The following is a 20,175-nucleotide window of genomic DNA, read 5'->3' on the forward strand; positions in this document are numbered from 1 at the left end:
GAAATGTAAAGTCTGACTATGTCTTTCCGCAAGCTCGAGGCCTAATTTCATTCAAATTAGACTTACACTGATACCGAGAGACATACTTCTAGGACAATAAGGCTGATTGATCGATCTCATTAAATATGGTCGATCCGATATCTTTAATAGCTAGATTCGAACATTTACCTGGAAAACCTAAATCTGATGAAGCGAGGTGAGCAAGGAGGATCTCTAACATGAAATGAACACGGCACAATACGCTAATTTGTATATATCTCCTGTGTGATCGATAGACCGTTATTGGAGAAAATAGCTAGTCAAGTGAAACCATTGATGAAGAAGAGAGGATGGAAGGTTGGAACCTTAGCTGAGGTAAGCTCAAAAAAGTAGAGATTTCCCAGATCTACCAAACCTAGCAGCAGAATGTCGTCTCTATAGCTATACGTCTTCAGATGTGTCCGCAGATGAAGTGTATGATAGCAATGCTGATGCGCCCCTTTCGACCGGTTACAGTTTCTGCCTTCGAATCCTTCTTTACTAGGGTTAAATCAAAATGCTGGTCAAAGGATCAATTTGAGATTAAGGCCACCAGGAAACGAAAATACTTTTTACGAATATGATCAATTAGTCTTAGTTATGTTACACGAAGTAAGCTTATTTAAGCTACCCTCTGCAATAAGTCAGACCAGAAATTCGAGAATCAATGCTTATCGTTATTCTTTCAAAGCTTACGCATAATACTCATGGTCCACATGATGCTAAATTTTATAAATTATTAGGAGAATTAGAGGAAGAATATTATGAATTGAAAAGGAAAGGATATTCAGGTATGTATACTTATAAATTCTCATTTCGATCTCCTGCTCTGTTGAGCTATATCATCTTGAATGCGAATTGACTTGTCATTGTTTGGTTGCTAAAATTATAGGTGAAGGCTTTCATAGTGAAGGAAATCACTTATCAGGTGAAAGAGTATCTGAATATGTTGGTAAAGCTAGAGGTTTAGCTGCAGCTGAGAAAAGGTTGAAGCAGCAAAAGATTATAGGTAGAGGTGGTGTTTTAGGTGGTACGAAAGATATAAGAGGAAAGAGTATGAAAGAGCTGATTGTTGAGGTAAGTTTGCGTTCTTTGGCATTTCGTGCATTCGTGAATCCATACGTGTTCTGACTTCTATTCCGATCCTTGCTTGCTAATCTGCAATATTATCTGCGGAAAACGAATTACTAATGATATTAAACTTTATCATATCAGGCCGCCGAACGAAGATTGAAAGACGACAAATCATGTGCGGTGGGCCATGGTCTTGAAGCTGAACAAGAAAGCAAGAAAGCTCAAGATGCAAGTATAGGTGTGGATGCTATTGATTTACAGCAAGGCAATGAAACCGACAAGGAGGAAATTCCAGCTAAAGGCATAGACACCTCAAGAGAATCAGCTAGAGAACAGAAGGTTATTGATCTTACAGGTGATAGTGATGAAGAAGAAGTCAAGGATATGGGCAAAAATAAGGAACAATCTTTAATACCAAAATCTGCCATAAAACCATCTAGTTCAAGTACACCAAGCCAGTCACATCTAATTACACAGCCAAACGCAACATCAACAATCAGAAATACATCATCTTCAGTCTCATCACAAACCTCACTTCATAGCCCTTACCCATCTTCTACTTCTCGATCCTCACATTCTGCTTCCACATCCACTGCCATTCCATCGCCAAAATCGAAAAACTGGACTTGCGAAACGTGTACTCTGATCAATTCTGCTACCTCGTCAACATGTGAAGCATGTCTTACGCCTAGACCCATCTCAAATGATATTATAGTAGGCGAAGGGATCAAGACAGATCAAGGGTGGTATTGCGGTTTCTGCAGCTATGGTCCAGTAGATATGGAGAGATGGAGTTGTGAGATGTGCGGTCAAGTCAGAAAGTGGGGTTAAAGGACAAGATGTGTTCCATTATTCTTGAACAACAAGTTGTATACCAAATATCCTATGTAAAGCACCTTTTACCTGTTGTAACATATAATGTGTATCGTAAACATACAAGCAAGAACATTATGAATCGATACTGATAAATATACAAGTTAGCACAATAGTACAGGAAGCAAGTGGCGAATCTAGTGGCGAGAACAAGCATCATTCAGTCGTTCATGCATCTCAGATCTGAATCATGTAGATCAACGTATCAAGCTCAATCTTTTGATTCAACCTTTCTTCGCACTCTCTGCTCACACCTCGCCTCTTTAGATATCACACAGCAGCGCGGATTAACTTGAAATTTTGAATATTCAATAGTGCCTAAAAGGAAAAACTTGGTATGATGAATCACGTTTCTCCACTCTATGACAACTACTGTTGAAACATGACAAATCCGGCGGTTCGGGGAACTCTTTTGTCGTAGCGATTAAAAACCTTGATCTTGGAGAACCTTGGGATTTTGAATGGAATTAACATTTTACCCAAACATCTAATCTCTCCTCCGCGGGTTACAATCATTCGGTTTGTAATGCTATGCCGTTTAGAGGTTAAATGCTTAAGTGCCACAATCAACATAATGCCGGAACTATACAACTGAATTACCAATGGGGGAACCGTGCCTCGTTTATAATTTTTTTACTTTTATTTTTTTCTACTTTGGATTTTTTTTCAGTTGAAGGAGACATCTACCTCTCTACCTTTACACACCCCGCCACCGTACCAAGCAACTCACTCCAATCCTCCTCACGTTTGTCGCTTTACTATCTTTGATTTGATATATATTTCTTATTATCTTTGATTTCTTCTTTTTTTCATCTCTTTTCCCTTTTTCCTTCATACCTATATTTGCCTGTTTCGCTTAGCGATCAAGCTCACATTTTCAACTCTCTCTCGTGTATCTTTTATAGATCATTCATATAACACCCTCTCTCTCTTTCTCGTTCTTGTGGAAAGTGTATCTAGATTAATTATCTAGTTAGAAAACCATCAAAAAAAGACAAAAAAACCTGTCTACTTTAATCTCTTTTACCTAAATCAATAGATTAATATCCAAAAGTGAGTCAACTATATCATACATACATATCATGATAGTAAAGCAAAAGAAGCTGATCGAACACGTTAAAATCCATAGTGGCTCCTGCTGCTGCCGCCGCTGCTCCTTCTTCAAAAGCTGGTGCTTTTGACCTTGCCACCCTCTTCGTAGCTGACAAAGCTGCTAGAGATGAAGCCGCCGTTGAACTTGCCAACGCTGCTAAAAAGAACGGTGTTGAATTCTTCGGTCAAATCGGTCTTAACGATGCCCTTGTAAAGGTGAGTTTTTACGAGCACCGATGTATATCAGAAATTTTCATTCTGGTGGCGACGCGCGCATCCCTACACAATTTTCTCCTGCTATATACTGATATCGGAAATTTTTAATCCTTCTTAGGCTCTTACCGACAAAAAATCTGCTGCTGCCCGAGAAGGTGCCGCTAGTGCCATTTCAACTCTTTTCGAAAATGGTGCCGGTCCATACCTCGAACCATACATCGTTTCTTCTGCACCAAACACACCTTTCCCAGTCCTTCTCGAGGCTTTCGCCGATAAAGCTAAAGAAGTTCAAGTTGCTTCCCTTGCCGCTGTAAAATCCCTCGTTCAAACCATGAACCCATGGGCTACTTTCGTTATCCTCCCAGCTTTATTAAACCAAATTAGAACCGCCGGTAAATGGCAAATCAAATCTGGTTCATTGGATGTTTTACAACAACTCATTCAATCTGCTCACGATCAAATGGCCCAAGCGATGCCTGACCTTATTCCAGTCCTCGCTGAAGCTGTATGGGATACCAAAGCCGATGTCAAGAAAGCTGCTAAACAAACCCTTGAAAAGGCTTGTGCTTTATGTGAAAACAAGGATGTGAGTAGATACACTGTAAAAAAACTCTATCAATATCAAATGCTGATAATTTACCCTCCTATAGATTGAAAAATTCATTCCCGCTTTGATCAAATCTATTCTCAACCCAATTGAAGAAGTACCAAAAACCATCACACTCCTTTCCGCCACCACCTTCGTTGCCGAGGTCACCGCCCCAACAATCTCCCTTATCGCCCCTCTTCTTATCAGAGGTCTCGATGAAAGACCAACTGCCACCAAGAGAAAGGTCTGTGTTATCGCCGATAACATGTCCAAATTGGTCGACTCCGAATACACCGTCCGACCTTTCCTTCCTCGATTACTCCCAGGTCTTATCAAGACTTCCGAAACCATTGCCGATCCTGAAGCTCGATCAGTAGCCAACAGAGCTATTGCCACTCTCCGAAGAATTGGTAAAGTCCCAGAATCATCTGATGGTTCCGATCTCCCACCTCTCAAGATCGCTGAAGGTCCTAACCTTGCCACCAACTTTGTTGCTTTGATCAAGAAATTCGGTGGTGTCTCAGTCGAACAAGCCAACCCAGGTATCGCTTACGCAGGTGTACTTGCTGCCTCTTTGGTCAATGCCCACAACTACCAACAACAAGTTTGGGAAGCCACTCTTCCACCATACATCAAACTCGCTCTTCCATCATACGATTCTCTCCCAGCCGTCAGAGAACTTCTCCAAAAGAAGGCTGACGAAGAAGAAACCGACGAACTCAAATTCGATGATGAAGAAGAAGGTGAAGATCTTTGTAACATTGAACAATTCAACTTGGCTTATGGTGCTAAAATCTTGTTACACCACGCTGCTATGAGACTTAAGAGAGGTCACCGATACGGTCTCTGTGGTAGAAACGGTACCGGTAAATCTACCCTCATGAACGCCATCATCAACAACCAAGTCGATGGTTTCCCACCTCCCACAGAAGTTAGAACTTTCTACGTACAACACGATATCGATGGTTCAGAAGCCGAAATCTCCATTATCGACTGGGTTTTAGCCGATAAACGATTACAAGCTTCTGAAGAAGAAATCAAATCTACTCTTGAATCAGTAGGTTTCGACCCTGTCAAACAAAAACACTCCATTGGTTCCCTCTCCGGTGGTTGGAAAATGAAACTTGCTCTTGCCAGAGCCATTCTTTTCAAAGCCGATATCTTGTTACTCGATGAGCCAACTAACCACTTGGATGTCCTCAACGTTGACTGGTTAATCAACTACCTCACCTCCCTTACCCAATGTACCTCAATCATCGTTTCCCACGATTCCGATTTCTTGAACAGATCTATTACCGATGTTCTCCACTTGAACAACTTCAAACTCAAGAGATACCCAGGTAACTTAGAAGCTTTCGTCGGTATGGTCCCAGAAGCCAAATCATACTTCCAACTTGATGTTGCCGAAGAATACCAATTCAAACTTCCAGCTCCTCCTCTTCTTGATGGTGTCAAGACCAAAGAGAAATCTTTACTTAAGATGAGAAACGTTAACTTCCAGTATGTTGGATCACCCGTTCAACAACTTTACGATATCTCTCTTCAAGTATCTCTTTCTTCAAGAGTAGCCATTTTAGGTCCTAACGGTTCCGGTAAATCTACCTTGGTCAAACTTTTGACCGGTGAAACCGAACCAAATATCAGTGGTTCAGTATGGAAACACCCTAACTTGGTTATCGGTTACGTTGCTCAACACGCTTTCCATCATATCGATAACCATCTTGACTCTACTCCTCTTGAATACATGTTGTGGCGATACCAAACCGGTGAAGATTTGGAAGAAATGAACAAAGCTACCCGAGTCATGACCGAAGAAGAGAAACAAAAGATGAAGGAAGGTGCCGTCGTTGTCAAAGAAGGTGTCAAACGATTGATAGACGAACTTGTTGCCAGAAAGAAATTGAAGCAATCTTACGAGTACGAAGTTTCATTCAAAGGTCTTTCATCCGCTGAAAACATGTGGTTATCAAGAGATGAATTGGTTGCCAGAGGTTTCGAAAAGAAAGTCATGGAACTTGATACCCGAGAAGCTCAACGATTAGGTTTAATGAGACCTTTAGTCCGAAGAGAAATCGAAAAACATTTCGAAGATTTCGGTCTTGAATCTGAATTCGTATCTCACAACTCCATGAGAGGTCTTTCAGGTGGTCAAAAAGTCAAAGTCGTATTAGGTGCTGCTACATGGCGAAGACCTCACATCATCTGTTTAGATGAACCAACCAACTATTTGGATAGAGAATCATTAGCTGCTCTTATTGCTGCTTTGAAGAACTTCGAAGGTGGTGTCTTGATCATTACACACAACCGAGAATTCTCTGAATCTATCTGTTCAGAAGTATGGGCTATGAGAGATGGTCACTTAGAAGCTTCAGGACACAATTGGGTAGAAGGTCAAGGTTCAGGTGAAAGAATTGACAAAAAGAAAGATGATGATGATGAAGTTGAATACGATGCTTTAGGTAACCCAATTGCTAAAGCTAAGAAAGAGAAGAAAGTTTCAGCTGCTGATAAACGAAAAGCTAAGAAAGATCGAATGGCAAGAAGAAAGAGAGGTGAAGAAGTATTCTCTGATGAAGAATAAATGTAGACAAAGAAAGTTTTAATTATAAGGATTTTACTTTTCGATAACATATAGAATATCTTATAGACAACCACAAATTTTCTTTTTCTCAGTTTTTTCTTCGTTTCAGGTTTTTTGCAATTCGGATATTTCGTTTCATGTAGATTTGTCTTTCTCTTTCCATTTTAATCATATATAGCTTTATGCTTTAGCAATGTATACCCAACCATCAGGGACGGTGTCTCAGTTCTCAATTATCGCTCCTTGTGCAGTCGTTGCAGCTTACGATGGCACTGCGTTTACAATCAAGCTCAGAACACAAAACGTATCACCAATTCAACATAGCAATCTTTCCTCTGTGCTTAAGCTAATTAACAACGAGAATCCCGTGTCTTTTGCTTTAAGAAACAGCGGACAACGCGATATGCAAGGGGATTTCCCTTGTTCGAATTTTCGTGATTGCCAACTCTTACCCTTCAATCCTGTTCAATCAATCACCCATTGAATATATCTCGATATCATGATTATACAACGCGACATGGCTTGCATTGTCAAATTCGAGCAAGCTATACTATGAGATGCATACTAATATGGATCGAGCGTTAACAAATAACTACCTCAATCTATCTTTACCTGATCATTCATTGGTCATGGCTTCAGCTATAGAAGAACCAACTGACACGAATTTATTGAAACTTCCTGTTTCATTATCGGTACCTAAACTACTTTGATAGTTCTCAGAAGCCCTGTTAATTTGGGATCTTCTCTTTTGCTTCTCAGATTCTGAGTTTTTACTATTGTTGATGTTTTCTAAAATCATTTCATGAACTCTTTGAGCTAACATGGAGTGAAGTAGGTTACATATCAGTCATGCAATCAGTATCAGTATCCAGTGATCTTGCCTGATCGCCGCGATTTGGGATAAAAAGCTATACAATTTAGTTCGTTCATTGAATTGAGGCTTACCGTGATCTCTTTTTCTCCCATGATATTCAGAGTTGGGATCAGTTGGAGTAATACTCAGTAAATAAGTTAGTTTGCTACTATCTTGCGACATGATCAAAAGGTCTTATAGCTTGGTTATAGTGATGTGAGTTTGTAATGTGAATAGAATGAAAAAGTAGTAGAAAAGCATGATTGATCGAGGTATATATATGTTTTTCATCCGTATATCGCGAACCACCCATTTCAAGAGTAATGTTCGATTCCTGCCAAGAGGTGCCATATCATTAGACCATCCTTTATTGTCTATTTGAACTCAGTTGAAAGGTTTTTGCGAAAGTCTTACTCGTACAATCTCTGTATACGATTCAACGTCTATCGGAGTCATTGGAAATATACTGAATTGCAAATATCGTATTTGTATATACAGTGTACACTCATCACCTAAAAAGATATTAGCTGATCCTTTCTTTCTCAAAAGGCTAGCTAAGACGGCCCTTTGATATTTCACTGACCGTTTAGAACTTGTCTCACCACTCCTTTCACACCACTCCTTTCAAGGCGATCACTTGAAAATCATGCTCTTCTATTTCCCCATTCCCTCGTTCACTCCGCACACACTGTTTTCGCTTCAACTCCGACTCGAATTTTCTCTTGATTCTTGAATAAATAAAAACTCAGTAATGGAAGTCAAGCGTTCTCAATATGAATCGAATTGAGTTAAAGAAAGAGTGACATTGGAATCAGTCCAACTACAAATTACACAAATATTGTTCGAAAAGTGAAATATGTGAGTCAGGCTGTATTGTGTATTTGTATACGAAGTCTTTTCTACAAGGTAAAAAGATTACCATATCAAATTTGGACATCAATATATACATACACAGATACATACTTCAATATACAGTATTCGTACTATGGTCTTTTTTGGTTTAATTAACACTAAATAAAGTAGTTTTAATCTTTTCTAATCTCTCTCTTGCTAAATCTCTTTCTTCAATTAAACCAACTGATCTAGCTTGTTCTAAAGCTAAACTAACTTGTAGTTTTGAAAATTCTTTTTGATATGTTACCAACTTACTATCTAATATAATATTTTTATCATTAATTTTCGTTAAATTTATTCTCTGATTTTCTAATCCACCTAATGCAGTTTTTAATTGAATTTGTAATTCCATTATTTCCTTTTTCATTCTTATTTGTTTCTCATCCCCGATGTTGTCGTTCTGATTTTTTACGTTGCAAGTAGATTCAGACATTTGTATAGTCGATGAAGATGGTGTAGAAGTAATTGTTATCTCTGGTGCTGTAGCTGCTGGTACCGATGATGTAATTGTACCTTCTTTCCCAATCACAATTGTATCTCCAGAAGAACCAGAACTAGTAGCGTTAGGATGGATAGGACATGTACATCCATTTAATCCAATAGGTCCAGGTAAAGGGGATGATAAAGTGGCTTTTTGTAATTTTTCATCCATTTCCAGTAATGTATGTCTCAACAATGCTAATTCTCTTGCATCACGCTCAATTTGTTTATCTTTCGATACCAATAAATCATGTAACGATCCCAATACTGTGGTGATTTGTGGATTGACCGTTGAATGAGCTATCACAAGGACAGTCAGTATATCAGTGTATGTGTAGTGAAACAACGGTTGACCCACCATTGTCTCTATCGTCACTCAGCGATCTTGTGGCTATATGAATTGGTAGGTTAATTGACGATGAGTGCATGCATTTTCAGCATAGTGAAACGATGATTCCGACTTACGCAAAGGAGGATGTTTATGATCTTTTCCAACTTTTTTAACTAGACTACTTAAGCTAGTGAAACTTGCCGATCTTTTAGGACCTTTACTTAATCCACCACCACTGGTATTATACTTATCATCATTATTTCCTCCACCTTGAGCTTGACTTGAAATTGACATCGAACTTAAAGCTCTAGCTAATAATCCTCCAGATGAAGGGGATGACTTGATACCGAAACCACTCGAAGATGAAGTTGAAGTCTTCATACCCATTCCGAAGGATGAGTTAGATGATTTTGATTTTAGCGTATGAGATGAAGATGATTTACGTAGATTTCCTCCTGTACCACCACTACCACCACCTAATTGAATATGTGTATGTGGAGTTTGGATATTAGGTGAAGTAGGTGAAGATAAAGATGATTCAATAGAATGAATAGCAGAGGATAAAGTTAAACTTGATTTTGATTTTGGTATTTGGATGTTTATAGGTGATTGTGATGAATTAGGTGAATCATCATTTGATTTCGAACCTTTACCTCCTCTCATTGGACCTCCATCATTATTACTGCTATTTGAACCTCTTAGATCAATTGGACTTAATAATCTAGGATCAATAATTGTTTTTTCCTTTTTCATCTTTTTATCTTTTTCTTTGGTACTACCACCGTTAATCAAATCTTCAGTTAAATTACCATGATTATGATCGGTGTTAGGTGATAAAGATGAACTTAACGATTCATCATCTTCCAAAACTTTTTCACTTATACCACTCCAATTTTTTAGTAACCAACTTAAGACATTTTGTGATTTTGATACTAAATCAGACACAGAATCAGAATCGAATGTATTATTACTACTGTTATTGTTATTGATATTATTACTATGACTATTATTATGTGAAGTATTTGTTGGACCTGGACCTAAACCTGAAATACCTTTACCTCTTGATGCACACATAGCAGGACCGAAAATGATTGATATAGATTCAATATTTAATCTGTTATCAGGAAATAAAGGTAATTGACCTAAAAAAGCTAATAAATAAATGAATAAACTAAATTGTAAAGGTGGTAACAATTTTAATAATATTTGTGCTGCTATTATACGTTTTTCAATTGGTAATTTGATTAAATCATGTTCCAGAGTTGAAGACATGGGTGTTGGTGCAGAAGATGTGTCATTTCCCGTGCTTGTTTCGTTTAAATTTGAATTCCCTTCTTCCTCATTCTCATTATCATGCTTCTCATTCTCCTTATCATTCTTGGGTTTATCTACCTCGTTTTTTTCAGTTTCTTTAGTATTATCACTACCAACGCAAAAAGCTAAAAAAGCAGGAAATAAACTTTCATCTAAAATAGGTTCAGGTAAATCTCTTATATATCTTTTAACTAAACCAGTTAAATTATGTATAGGTTCTTGATTTATAGGTAAAGAATCACCATATAATGGAGGTAAATTAAATACTTTAGTTAAATGTGATATTCTAATTCCATCACCTGCTAATCTGAATATACCAGGTTGTGACATGCCTAAAAAAGAGTATATCATCGAGATATCAATATTGAATGACATATATAAGTATTTGTATATCCGACAATATCGAAATCGATTGTAAAGGTTACTCACCCCTTCGATAGATTTCCTCGATGATTGTAAATACGACCAAAGGTAGTTCATGCTTTTGACCTCCAATTAAAGAAGTACACCAACTTCCTGGTGGAGCTTCAGATAAAGGAACGCCAAATGCTGGGCCTGTCGAGCGAGAACGAATGTCAGCACGGAGAATCAGTCAACAATCACATATCATTCATTGAGAGCAAAGCAGAGGACATACCTTCTTGTGGAGTGACAGAATTGACTTTTGAGCCATTTTCTTCTGATTTTCTCATTGTATTGTTTCCACCACCTAATCTCTTGAACATACCAAAAACACCTTTACTTCCCGTATTAGTAGTAGGTATTGTTGAACCATTCAAAGCAACAACTTCAACATTGTTATTATTTCCTAAAGATCTATCTTTTTCTCTATCATAAGCATGATCAACTCTAGCTAATAAAGTTGGTATATCAATTTTACTTGAAATACCTATAGAATCAATATTTAATAAACAACCTAATCGATGAATTAATTTTAATCTAATTCTGATATGTATAGGTACATTTGATTGTACTTGTGAAGTTGTAAGGGAAGGTGAAGACGATGAGTCGAAGAATAGAGATGATAATTTATGTTGTGATCCAAATGATCTAATCATTCCACCTTTTGTTTTAGTATCGTTTTGATTCGATAAGATAACTTCTTGTGGATTAGGTGAATTATTCGTATTTCTATGTACGATTATAGGTTTATTTACTGATACAGATGTAGATGATAATGCTCTTGGTCTACTTTGTGCAACTGGTGATGATCTATGTGCCGATGACGATACTAATGCAGGTGTAGATGGTTGTCTAAGAATTGATCTATGTTGACCTTGTCCTGATCCAGATCCTGGTCCAGGATTACTTGGTATTCTAGGTTTGGTTGTATCACCAACAGAAGAAGGAACAGGTCTTCTTGTTGAACTACCATTACTATTTAAGATTGGTGATCCATCTTCATTTAAATCAGGTGAAGGTGGTTTGATTCTTCTCTTATTCACTGGAACACCTTTTCCATTTACAGTCAAATTACCAGAACCATTTGATGGTGTAGGTGATCCATGGTTTTGTTGATTCTGCGAAACATTTCGATTGACGTTATTGTTTAATTGGGCAAAAGGATTTTTACTCGTATGTACCAATGTACCTAAAGCTGGACGTGTAGTAGAAGTTGTCGTGGTCGATTGTGATAATGGTGAAGTATTTATGGTTGGTGAACCCATTCCACCCGGTCGAGGTATACGACTAGGACTCATGGTGATTGCGCTTGTCTGCTTTAAGTTGACTTGGTATATTTAATGAATATGAATTTGAGTGATAAATAGAAATGAAACGAACGTCTAGATGTATAATGAAGGTGAACAAAATAACATTTCTTCGATATCCTATATTTGGTGATTGAGCATTCTTCGTTTCCGGTAATACAGGTGGTTATTTGGTTAGTAAGAGGTATCAGCCTTTCCAGCACGATGTATATTGCAAAATCGACCATGCGAGTGTCCTTGTCGATGTTCACCAGCCTCAGCTCGCGTCTACTTCGATACTTTACGCGCTATATTACGACAGGTTTTCTTGTGCCCGCGCGACAGACAAAGTTCAGTCAAAATTGCAATGATGCGAACATCTTGCATCAGGATTTGACATTGGAGTGCGACAATTCCGTCATGCATGCTGAAGCAGCACAAGATGTAGCTTACTAAATATAACATACTGTTAGACGTCTATTGTTCTTCCTCAGCACCAAGATTGGCGAAAGTGAGAGGAGTGAAGGGCTACGGTATACACTGTCAGTAATTGCTCCGACTTGGTAAACGAAAGAACTCACATATCCGCCTGCCATGTAATGTTTACCATTAGCTTCGACCCAGTGGAGACGAAGAGCGTGAAGGAATGCAGATAGACCCTAAAGTCGATGTTAGCTTTTTCAATAAACACAGAATGAGACATTAGTTAGCTCACCTCCATAACACAAAGAATGGCAACGGTACCAGCAAACCAGACAGCAAACATGAAGAAAACGAAGAGACCACCACCAACGACTCCGCCTTCATATTCTAATGCTAAATCAAGAGTCATAGACCATAAAACTTCAGATAATTGAGCATGAGCAAGCGACAAAGCCCATAGACGGAGATACGATGCGCTGTAATCAGAATGTCAGCTTCTTCCGCACTGGACAACAAAGGGATTGACAGCTTACGTGTTCGAGATACAACCCAAGCAGAACTCGATAGTGTGGATTACTTGATGTACGATGATATCTCCCATATCGAAAGGCTACGGATAATTCGTTAGCTATAATTCAGTGTAGATTGATAAGATAGCTACCTACGTGATCTTCATCTGAGGATTCAGCAACAGCCATGCCAACTTCTTCTTCTTCTTCGTCCATATGCTCGGAAGAATGTCTTCCTCCATTTTCTTGTCCAGTCAAACCTTGGTAACCTTGACCTTTGATTCTACTGTGTTCTTTCCAAAGTATATAAGGTTTGAGAGCTAACATCCATGGAACACAGACTAATGCAATTAGAAGCAAGACAACCTGAATAAATGCTTGTCCGGCAAAAAGTTGTGTTCCGGGTTCAATTGTTCCAGGTGAAAGGAACATGTAGATTAACATATTCAATAAACCAGGTGGTGCAGATGATGCTGTTTCCCAGTCAATTGACCATTTGTAGACGATACAGACAACTAAGTAACCGAAGATACTGTGGAAAAAGAGCATTTGAGGGATGAATTCGGCATAGATGTTCAAGTATTTCTTGAAGTGAAGATGATTAGGTACTTGAAGACAAATAGCGAAGGTCATCTGTAGAGTAATAGACCAGAGTCAGTTTCTGATCGTTAAGAACACGTTGTTGAACAGAAACTCACATGAATGACACCTAAAATGATGGACAACTTCATCTTGTAAGAATTGTTGAAGATCAAAGCATTGTCTGCTCCGTGCCATCCAGGATCCATACCGATTGCATAGATGTGGCCAGTTGGTACAGCTTCAACAAGACCTGTAGCGTTGTGTGGCCATTCCCAAGCAGAGTTAAAGATATGCAGTGATTTAGAGAAGATATCATTGTACATGAAACCGGTGTAAATGGAGAAAGCACCCATAAGAACGATGAGGTATCGACCGCTACAGGACATGTTGATCAGCTGTCATCTAACGAATGTTCAATAGCTGACTTACAAGAAGAAAGTCTCAAGATTTTCATTAACACCTCCTTTAGCGATTTGTTTTTCCCAGAAAATCATAGCAGCAGCAGTCAAGAACATGAGAATACCATGACCTATATCACCGAACATGACAGCGAACAAGAATGGGAAAGTGATAACCGCGAATAAACCGGGATTAACTTCTTGATAGGTGGCAATACCATAAGAGTCAATCAAAGTTTGGAAACCTTCCGTGAATTTGTTTGTTCGATGGAAAGTTGGTGGCGTTTGATGGGTTCTAAGTTCTGATAATATAGCTGGGACGGATGTTCCAGCAGTATCCATTGCTCTTCTTAAACCAAGTTGAATAGCGGTAATATCTCTTGAAGGACACCAACCTTCAGCTACTAAAGTTTTTCTACCTTGATCATAACTAAGTAAATTGAGTGTCTTGAAGATCTCTTCTTCTCGTCTGACAGCATCGGTCCAAGCTTCAAGTTGTTCTGCGATCTTGCTTAATTCAACTCTTCTAGTTTGACCCATATTGTATAAAACAGTATCGACATCTTCCAATCTAGCAGAGACTTCTCTAAGAGCATCGGAGCGTTTATCTTGAGAAGAATCAATGTTGTATAAAGTACCGCCCATTGATTCAGCAACTTTTCTGATCTTGGCGAGAAGATCTTCGCCATGAGCGAAAATGATGAATACATCTTTATGGGTTTCTTTGCCAGAAGTTGGATCTACAAAAGGTTCCTCGATTTCTGTAAAAGATAATGTCAGTCAAGTCTTATTAATTGACATCAATACCTTTAATTAACTCACCTGAATAGTTCATATAGAGGTTACCTCTCAAAACTCTCCATAAAATTCTTTCAAAAGTGGGCATTCGGGATCTTTCGATAGTACCAGAAACGAATTCAAGATCGAATCCTGATAATCCAGTTTCTCCTGGAAGATTACCGTATTCTGCAGCATGTTCAAGAAGAGGTGCGTTATCACCTTCATCAAAAGAAGTTCTGATCTCAGTGTGGCGATGTTCGGCCTAAATCAAAGTTGAATCAGTAAAACGAGCGTTTCTCAATCGATGAAAACGTAAAAACGAAAGGAAATTCACTTCATTGAAGAAACCAGCGGTTTCTCTCAAGACCCATCTCTTCTCTTCCAACTCAGATTTTCTTTTACCTAATTCTTCCCATGATTTATTCATATCATTTAATCTCCTTTCATGTTCTTTCAATTTTTCTTCTAATTCATCATATGCATTTTGTGCTCTAGGTCCAACAGTTGTAAATGGTGGTACAGCTGATAAAGGTGAAATACCTAATGTAGGTGATAATCCTGTGATTTGTGATCTGAATAATCTTAATCTTCTTGCCATTTCTGCTAATCGTCGTAATCGCGGTGTAAAAGGTCTTTGAAATGATGTTAAAGATGGGTTAAGCTACAACATGTCATATATGTAAGCTAGTCATAGAATCACAATGTTCTGAACAGCTTACATCTTTAAATTGGAAATCCCCCATTTCAGCTAATTCTGAGATAGTATCATGCGCTACTTCAGATGGTATATACAATTGTACTAGAGACATCTCTTCCGAACCTATATGAGGATGGCAAAATTGTCAGTTGTCATATCTCGCTGACACGAGCTGGCTCAACTTACGGAAGAGCGAAGGGTAATCGTTTGTCATCTTGTTGGTGATCGCACTGAAAGCAGCCACCGAGGGATGATTTAGCTATATTGCTGAGCGTTATATAAGAAGATAAAGGGAGATTTAAGATATGGATGAACAGAAATGAAACGATGGTGACGATGACTGAATGGGATAGACCATTCAGTGGCACAGATCATCTCACCACGTGGGGAGTGACAACGGGGTTTAACGGGGTTTTATTACCTGAGGCACTATCCCATATATCCCATATATATGCTGTCGTCATATGTATCACAGTGTAAAACGCTTTGATACCCGACAGCCTAATGTTTAATGTTTTCACAGTCTTCTTTTTCATCAATCATTTCATTCTCTTTCTTCTCAACAATATCAATTGATACAACATATAATGGCTCAGTAACCCAGTGCCAGTGCAAGATCTCTTAACGACTCGATTTGGTAAACTGCAACTCATCAAGTAAAATGGGAAAAATCATCTATAACCTTCGTTTAACACTTTATACCATTCTCCTCCTTCTCGTTTCCTTCTTCGCTTTACTCATTGGATTAGTATGCACTCTCATAGGGAAAAGGTTAAATACCAATTACTATGTAGCAAGAACTTTTTATAATGTAGCTGGACCTTTGATAGGATGGAAATTCGAAGTAGAAGGTGAAGATTATTTATGGACATTAGAAGGTGAAGGTGGTGGTCAAGCTGGTAAAAAAGGTAGAAGTGCTGTAATGGTTGGAAATCATCAAAGGCAGGTCATATACCTCATTATCATTACCATGATCAGCTGCCGCTTTCCCTATATACTGGTAAGTATAAGCTGATATACTGTCACAGTATGGTAGATATATTATATCTTGGTCGAATATTCCCTAAACATGCTGCTATTATGGCTAAGAAAAGTATAAAGTGGATTCCTGGATTAGGATGGTGGAGTAAGTACAGCTATGAACAGACTTCAGATGCTGTCATTGATAGCTGACTCGTTACATCTTAGTGATGATGTCTGGAACTGTTTTCATCAATCGAGGGAACAACAAATCAGCTGTAGCTAGTATGACTCAAGCTGGGGACGATATGAAACGAAAAAGAGTAGGTAGGATCAGCTTTCAGAATAGCGTTCGTCTGAAAAGCTGACGTCACATCATTAGATTTCTCTTTGGATTTTCCCAGAAGGCACAAGACATATGTCAGCTGAATCTGACTTATTGTCCTTCAAAAAAGGAGCTTTCTACTTGGCTGTACAATGTAAGCTTACTTGTTTCCATTGACTAAGAAAGGGGAATAGATAGATATTCCAAAGAAAGTGGCCTCTCAGACGATGATATTGAGTAACTTGAGAAAGAGCAAGGACAGGAGAGAAGAATCGTAAAGGTCGCCATTGGCATTGAAGGGTGAAGAGAGGGGGGACTGGGTTGGAAGGAATAGGGAAAGAAACGTAGAATCGATCTCAATGGCGACAATGGACCATTAAAGGGAGAAAATGAGTTACAGGAGAACATATCAGGGGCAGCCAGCGGCGTCTACTAAAAAAGGGAAAGAACATACTTTGAACGCAAGGGCTAACTCCATATTTTCGTATCTAGCCGGTGTACCAGTAGTACCTGTAGTATGCGAGAACTACCATCGACTATTTGACGGTAAAACTCGTTTTAAAAGAGGTACACTCAAGATCAAAGGTAAGCTATCTTGATACGTTCGTTCTCGTCAGAAGTTCCAGCTTATATGTATAACTTTCATAGTCCTTCCACCAATTCCTACTACCGGATTAACAGCAGCAGATGTACCAGCATTAATGGAAAAAACACGTGATTTAATGATTCAAACACTTAAAGAGATCTCTCAATCATCATCAAACACTTCCACACCAATATCAGGCTTAGCATCACCTGCACCATTATTAGCACATCAAGAAAATAGAACAAGTTATTTTGCTACTTCTAATTCGGATGAACAAGCTGTTGAAAATGCTGTTGGTGAAGAAGAAGCTGATCAATCGGGAAAAACTAGAAAATCAGTCAAAGGAGAAACACAGAAGACCAAAGACAAATCTGCTGATAAAGTAGATGCGAATATACAGCATAACGAAGCTAGTGATAACAGTAGTACGAATAGTAAAGATAGTGGCAAGACTGGAAATGGAAAGAAAGATGGCAATAAAAAAGATAATAAAAAGCTCTCTATAGCGTGAGCTTGACTCTTTTATAGGTAATTCATATAACAAAATGCATTCTACTTTTGGCTTATAATATGTATTTTCTTTTCTACTCCACATGCATATACATCACATAATAAATTGATCGATTCAATCAGAATGATTTCCGATTTCTTTTTACCTGTCGTTGGAGGTGTGGAAGGTCATATTTATTCATTAAGTGTTGAAATGATGAAAAGGGGTCATAAGGTGTGTTGGGCAATTATTTGAATCGATCAACCTAGCAGACTATAGCATTGAATAGGGGGGCAATACAGAATATTTTTTGCTACTTCTTTCGTACTGTTTTCGTTGATTTACTTTACTTTACTTTACAGGTTATAGTGATAACTCACTCACATTCAAATCCAAATCGAGCTGGAATGCGATACATATCACCTGGATTAAAAGTTTACTATTTACCTTATTTACCAATATCATCAAATGCAACATTACCAAATTATTTGTTATTCTTACCTTATTTTAGACATATTATGATATCTGAAAAAATTAATTTAATTCATGGTCATGGATCTTTATCTTCTTTAGCACATGAATCATTATTTCATAAAGACCTTTTTAACAACGAAAATGAAAATCAAACAATAAAAGGAATTTTTACAGATCATAGTTTATTTGGTTTTGGTGATGCTGTTGGAGTTTTAACTAATAAATTATTAGTTGGTGCATTGAGAAATGCAGATGGAATTATATGTGTAAGTAATACTGGGTAAGTGAGACTGTCTACTTTTCTAGATGTAAGTTTTTAAAGCTAATTCTCTATCATATCTGGAAAAAATCTATATTTAATTTATTTTACGATTTACAGACGTGAAAATACAGTATTAAGAGCACAACTTGATCCATCAATCGTATCAGTTATACCAAATGCATTAGTCGCTGAAGATTTTACACCTGATCCAAGTAAGGCTGATCCAAATTATAGTGAGTCGTATGCCACATTGATCATCATTTCAAATCTGAATTAAGGATGATTGTTGATGATGATAATCAATCAGTAACTATAGTCGTAATATCAAGATTATATTATCGTAAAGGTATTGATTTATTAATTGCATCATGTCCACATATATGTAAATTATTTCCAAAAGTTAAATTTATAATTGGTGGTGATGGTCCTAAAATGGTTGAATTAGAACAAATGAGAGAAAAATTTCAATTACAAGATAAAGTTGAATTGTTAGGTAAAGTTAATCCAGGTGACGTTAAAAGTGTAAGTTGACGTTGTATCGTGATAACACAACAACAACTGGAAATATTCTTTGAGTAGTTGTTATATCCGTTATTCTGATTTTAATGGGATTGTTTAATACTAGGTTTTGAATCGAGGTCAAATATATTTGAATAATTCTTTAACAGAAGCTTTTGGAATAAGTATAATTGAAGCTGCTTCATCAGGTTTATTTGTAGTAGCTACAAAAGTCGGTGGTGTACCTGAAATATTACCAAAAGATATGATTGAATTTGCTAGAGCTGATGAAGAAGGTATGTTAAATGGTCGAGTTTTTACAAAAATATCAAGATTTTACAAATAGGATTGGGTTTAAGAGCTTACTTACTTGATCGTTTTCCTTTATATAGACGTAATAAGAGCATTGACACATGCTATACATACGATAAAATCAGGTAAACATGATCCATGGAAATCACATGAAAGAGTTAAAACTATGTATTCATGGGAACAAGTTGCAGAAAGAACTGAGTTAGTTTATGAAAGAGCTATGCAAACTCCATCGAAAGATACTGCTGAAAGATTATCAAGGTTAGTTTAGTATACTCTGTAGAGCACTATTTAATCATGATGGTTCTGGCTAATAACAGAACAATTGATTTAAAACAACAATTGATAGGTATTTAGCTTTAGGCCCAATATACGGTCCGATATTATGTTGTATAATAGCTATTGAACATTACTTTTATTGGTTTTTGGAATTTTGGTATCCTAAAGATCAAATTGAATTAGTAGAAGATCATTGGGAATTGAACAAATTTGAAAATGTAAGTTGGCATAGAAAATTCCAGATTGAGAGAAGAGCTTGATGGATATTGTAGTTTAACTCACCAATCATTATTTATTGTCTTTTGAATTAGGTGATAAATCAAGAAAAAGCGAAAACCAAAATTCGGTAAACATGCATTACACTCACAAATGTACTCTTAGTATTGAAACGTATCACATTAATAGTCCCTGTTGTAATAAGTATGAAGCTGTTGAACGATAAAAGCTGGGTATTTATGGTTTGAAATATTCGCATCGCAATTAGAATGCAGACATCCTTCCTATACGGCTTATATATACAAGTTCAGTCACATCGCATTGTCCTAATTACGTCTCAATATTAGCTTTTTCATACGTCCGTTTGGCCTAATCATCCGT

The 20,175-nt window shown here is 37.6% G+C and overlaps 5 protein-coding genes across 5 annotated transcripts; 2 read left to right on the top strand and 3 right to left on the bottom strand.

The window, feature by feature from the left end:
- Positions 1-125: 125 nt before the first annotated feature.
- L201_003754 (uncharacterized protein) lies at positions 126-6,443 on the top strand (the record flags this gene model as incomplete). The annotated part of the gene is made up of 9 exons (XM_066219505.1): positions 126-196; positions 276-354; positions 496-630; positions 710-809; positions 911-1,095; positions 1,234-1,888; positions 3,095-3,273; positions 3,392-3,859; positions 3,924-6,443. The coding sequence occupies 9 exons, from the start codon at positions 126-128 to the stop codon at positions 6,441-6,443; spliced, it is 4,392 nt and encodes a 1,463-aa protein (XP_066075602.1).
- Positions 6,444-7,059: 616 nt separating this feature from the next.
- L201_003755 (uncharacterized protein) lies at positions 7,060-7,479 on the bottom strand (the record flags this gene model as incomplete). Its single annotated transcript, XM_066219506.1, has 2 exons — positions 7,060-7,259; positions 7,389-7,479. The coding sequence occupies 2 exons, from the start codon at positions 7,477-7,479 to the stop codon at positions 7,060-7,062; spliced, it is 291 nt and encodes a 96-aa protein (XP_066075603.1).
- Positions 7,480-8,296: 817 nt separating this feature from the next.
- On the bottom strand, positions 8,297-12,015 carry L201_003756 (uncharacterized protein; the record flags this gene model as incomplete). The annotated part of the gene is made up of 5 exons (XM_066219507.1): positions 8,297-8,970; positions 9,029-9,061; positions 9,136-10,647; positions 10,745-10,870; positions 10,953-12,015. The coding sequence occupies 5 exons, from the start codon at positions 12,013-12,015 to the stop codon at positions 8,297-8,299; spliced, it is 3,408 nt and encodes a 1,135-aa protein (XP_066075604.1).
- A 465-nt stretch (positions 12,016-12,480) lies between these two features.
- L201_003757 (uncharacterized protein) lies at positions 12,481-15,606 on the bottom strand (the record flags this gene model as incomplete). The annotated part of the gene is made up of 11 exons (XM_066219508.1): positions 12,481-12,531; positions 12,585-12,662; positions 12,719-12,902; positions 12,960-13,036; positions 13,092-13,568; positions 13,634-13,892; positions 13,947-14,676; positions 14,738-14,957; positions 15,030-15,356; positions 15,415-15,515; positions 15,579-15,606. The coding sequence occupies 11 exons, from the start codon at positions 15,604-15,606 to the stop codon at positions 12,481-12,483; spliced, it is 2,532 nt and encodes an 843-aa protein (XP_066075605.1).
- Positions 15,607-16,053: 447 nt separating this feature from the next.
- Positions 16,054-19,838, top strand: L201_003758 (uncharacterized protein; the record flags this gene model as incomplete). Its single annotated transcript, XM_066219509.1, has 13 exons — positions 16,054-16,334; positions 16,421-16,518; positions 16,581-16,675; positions 16,735-16,831; positions 17,170-17,262; positions 17,326-17,770; positions 17,897-17,987; positions 18,116-18,507; positions 18,607-18,722; positions 18,797-19,011; positions 19,115-19,283; positions 19,380-19,560; positions 19,649-19,838. 13 exons carry the CDS (start codon positions 16,054-16,056, stop codon positions 19,836-19,838), a joined length of 2,463 nt encoding a protein of 820 aa, XP_066075606.1.
- Positions 19,839-20,175: the final 337 nt, after the last annotated feature.

Source organism: Kwoniella dendrophila, chromosome 4 (assembly GCF_036810415.1).
Source record: "Kwoniella dendrophila CBS 6074 chromosome 4, complete sequence".
NCBI lineage: Eukaryota > Fungi > Basidiomycota > Tremellomycetes > Tremellales > Cryptococcaceae > Kwoniella > Kwoniella dendrophila.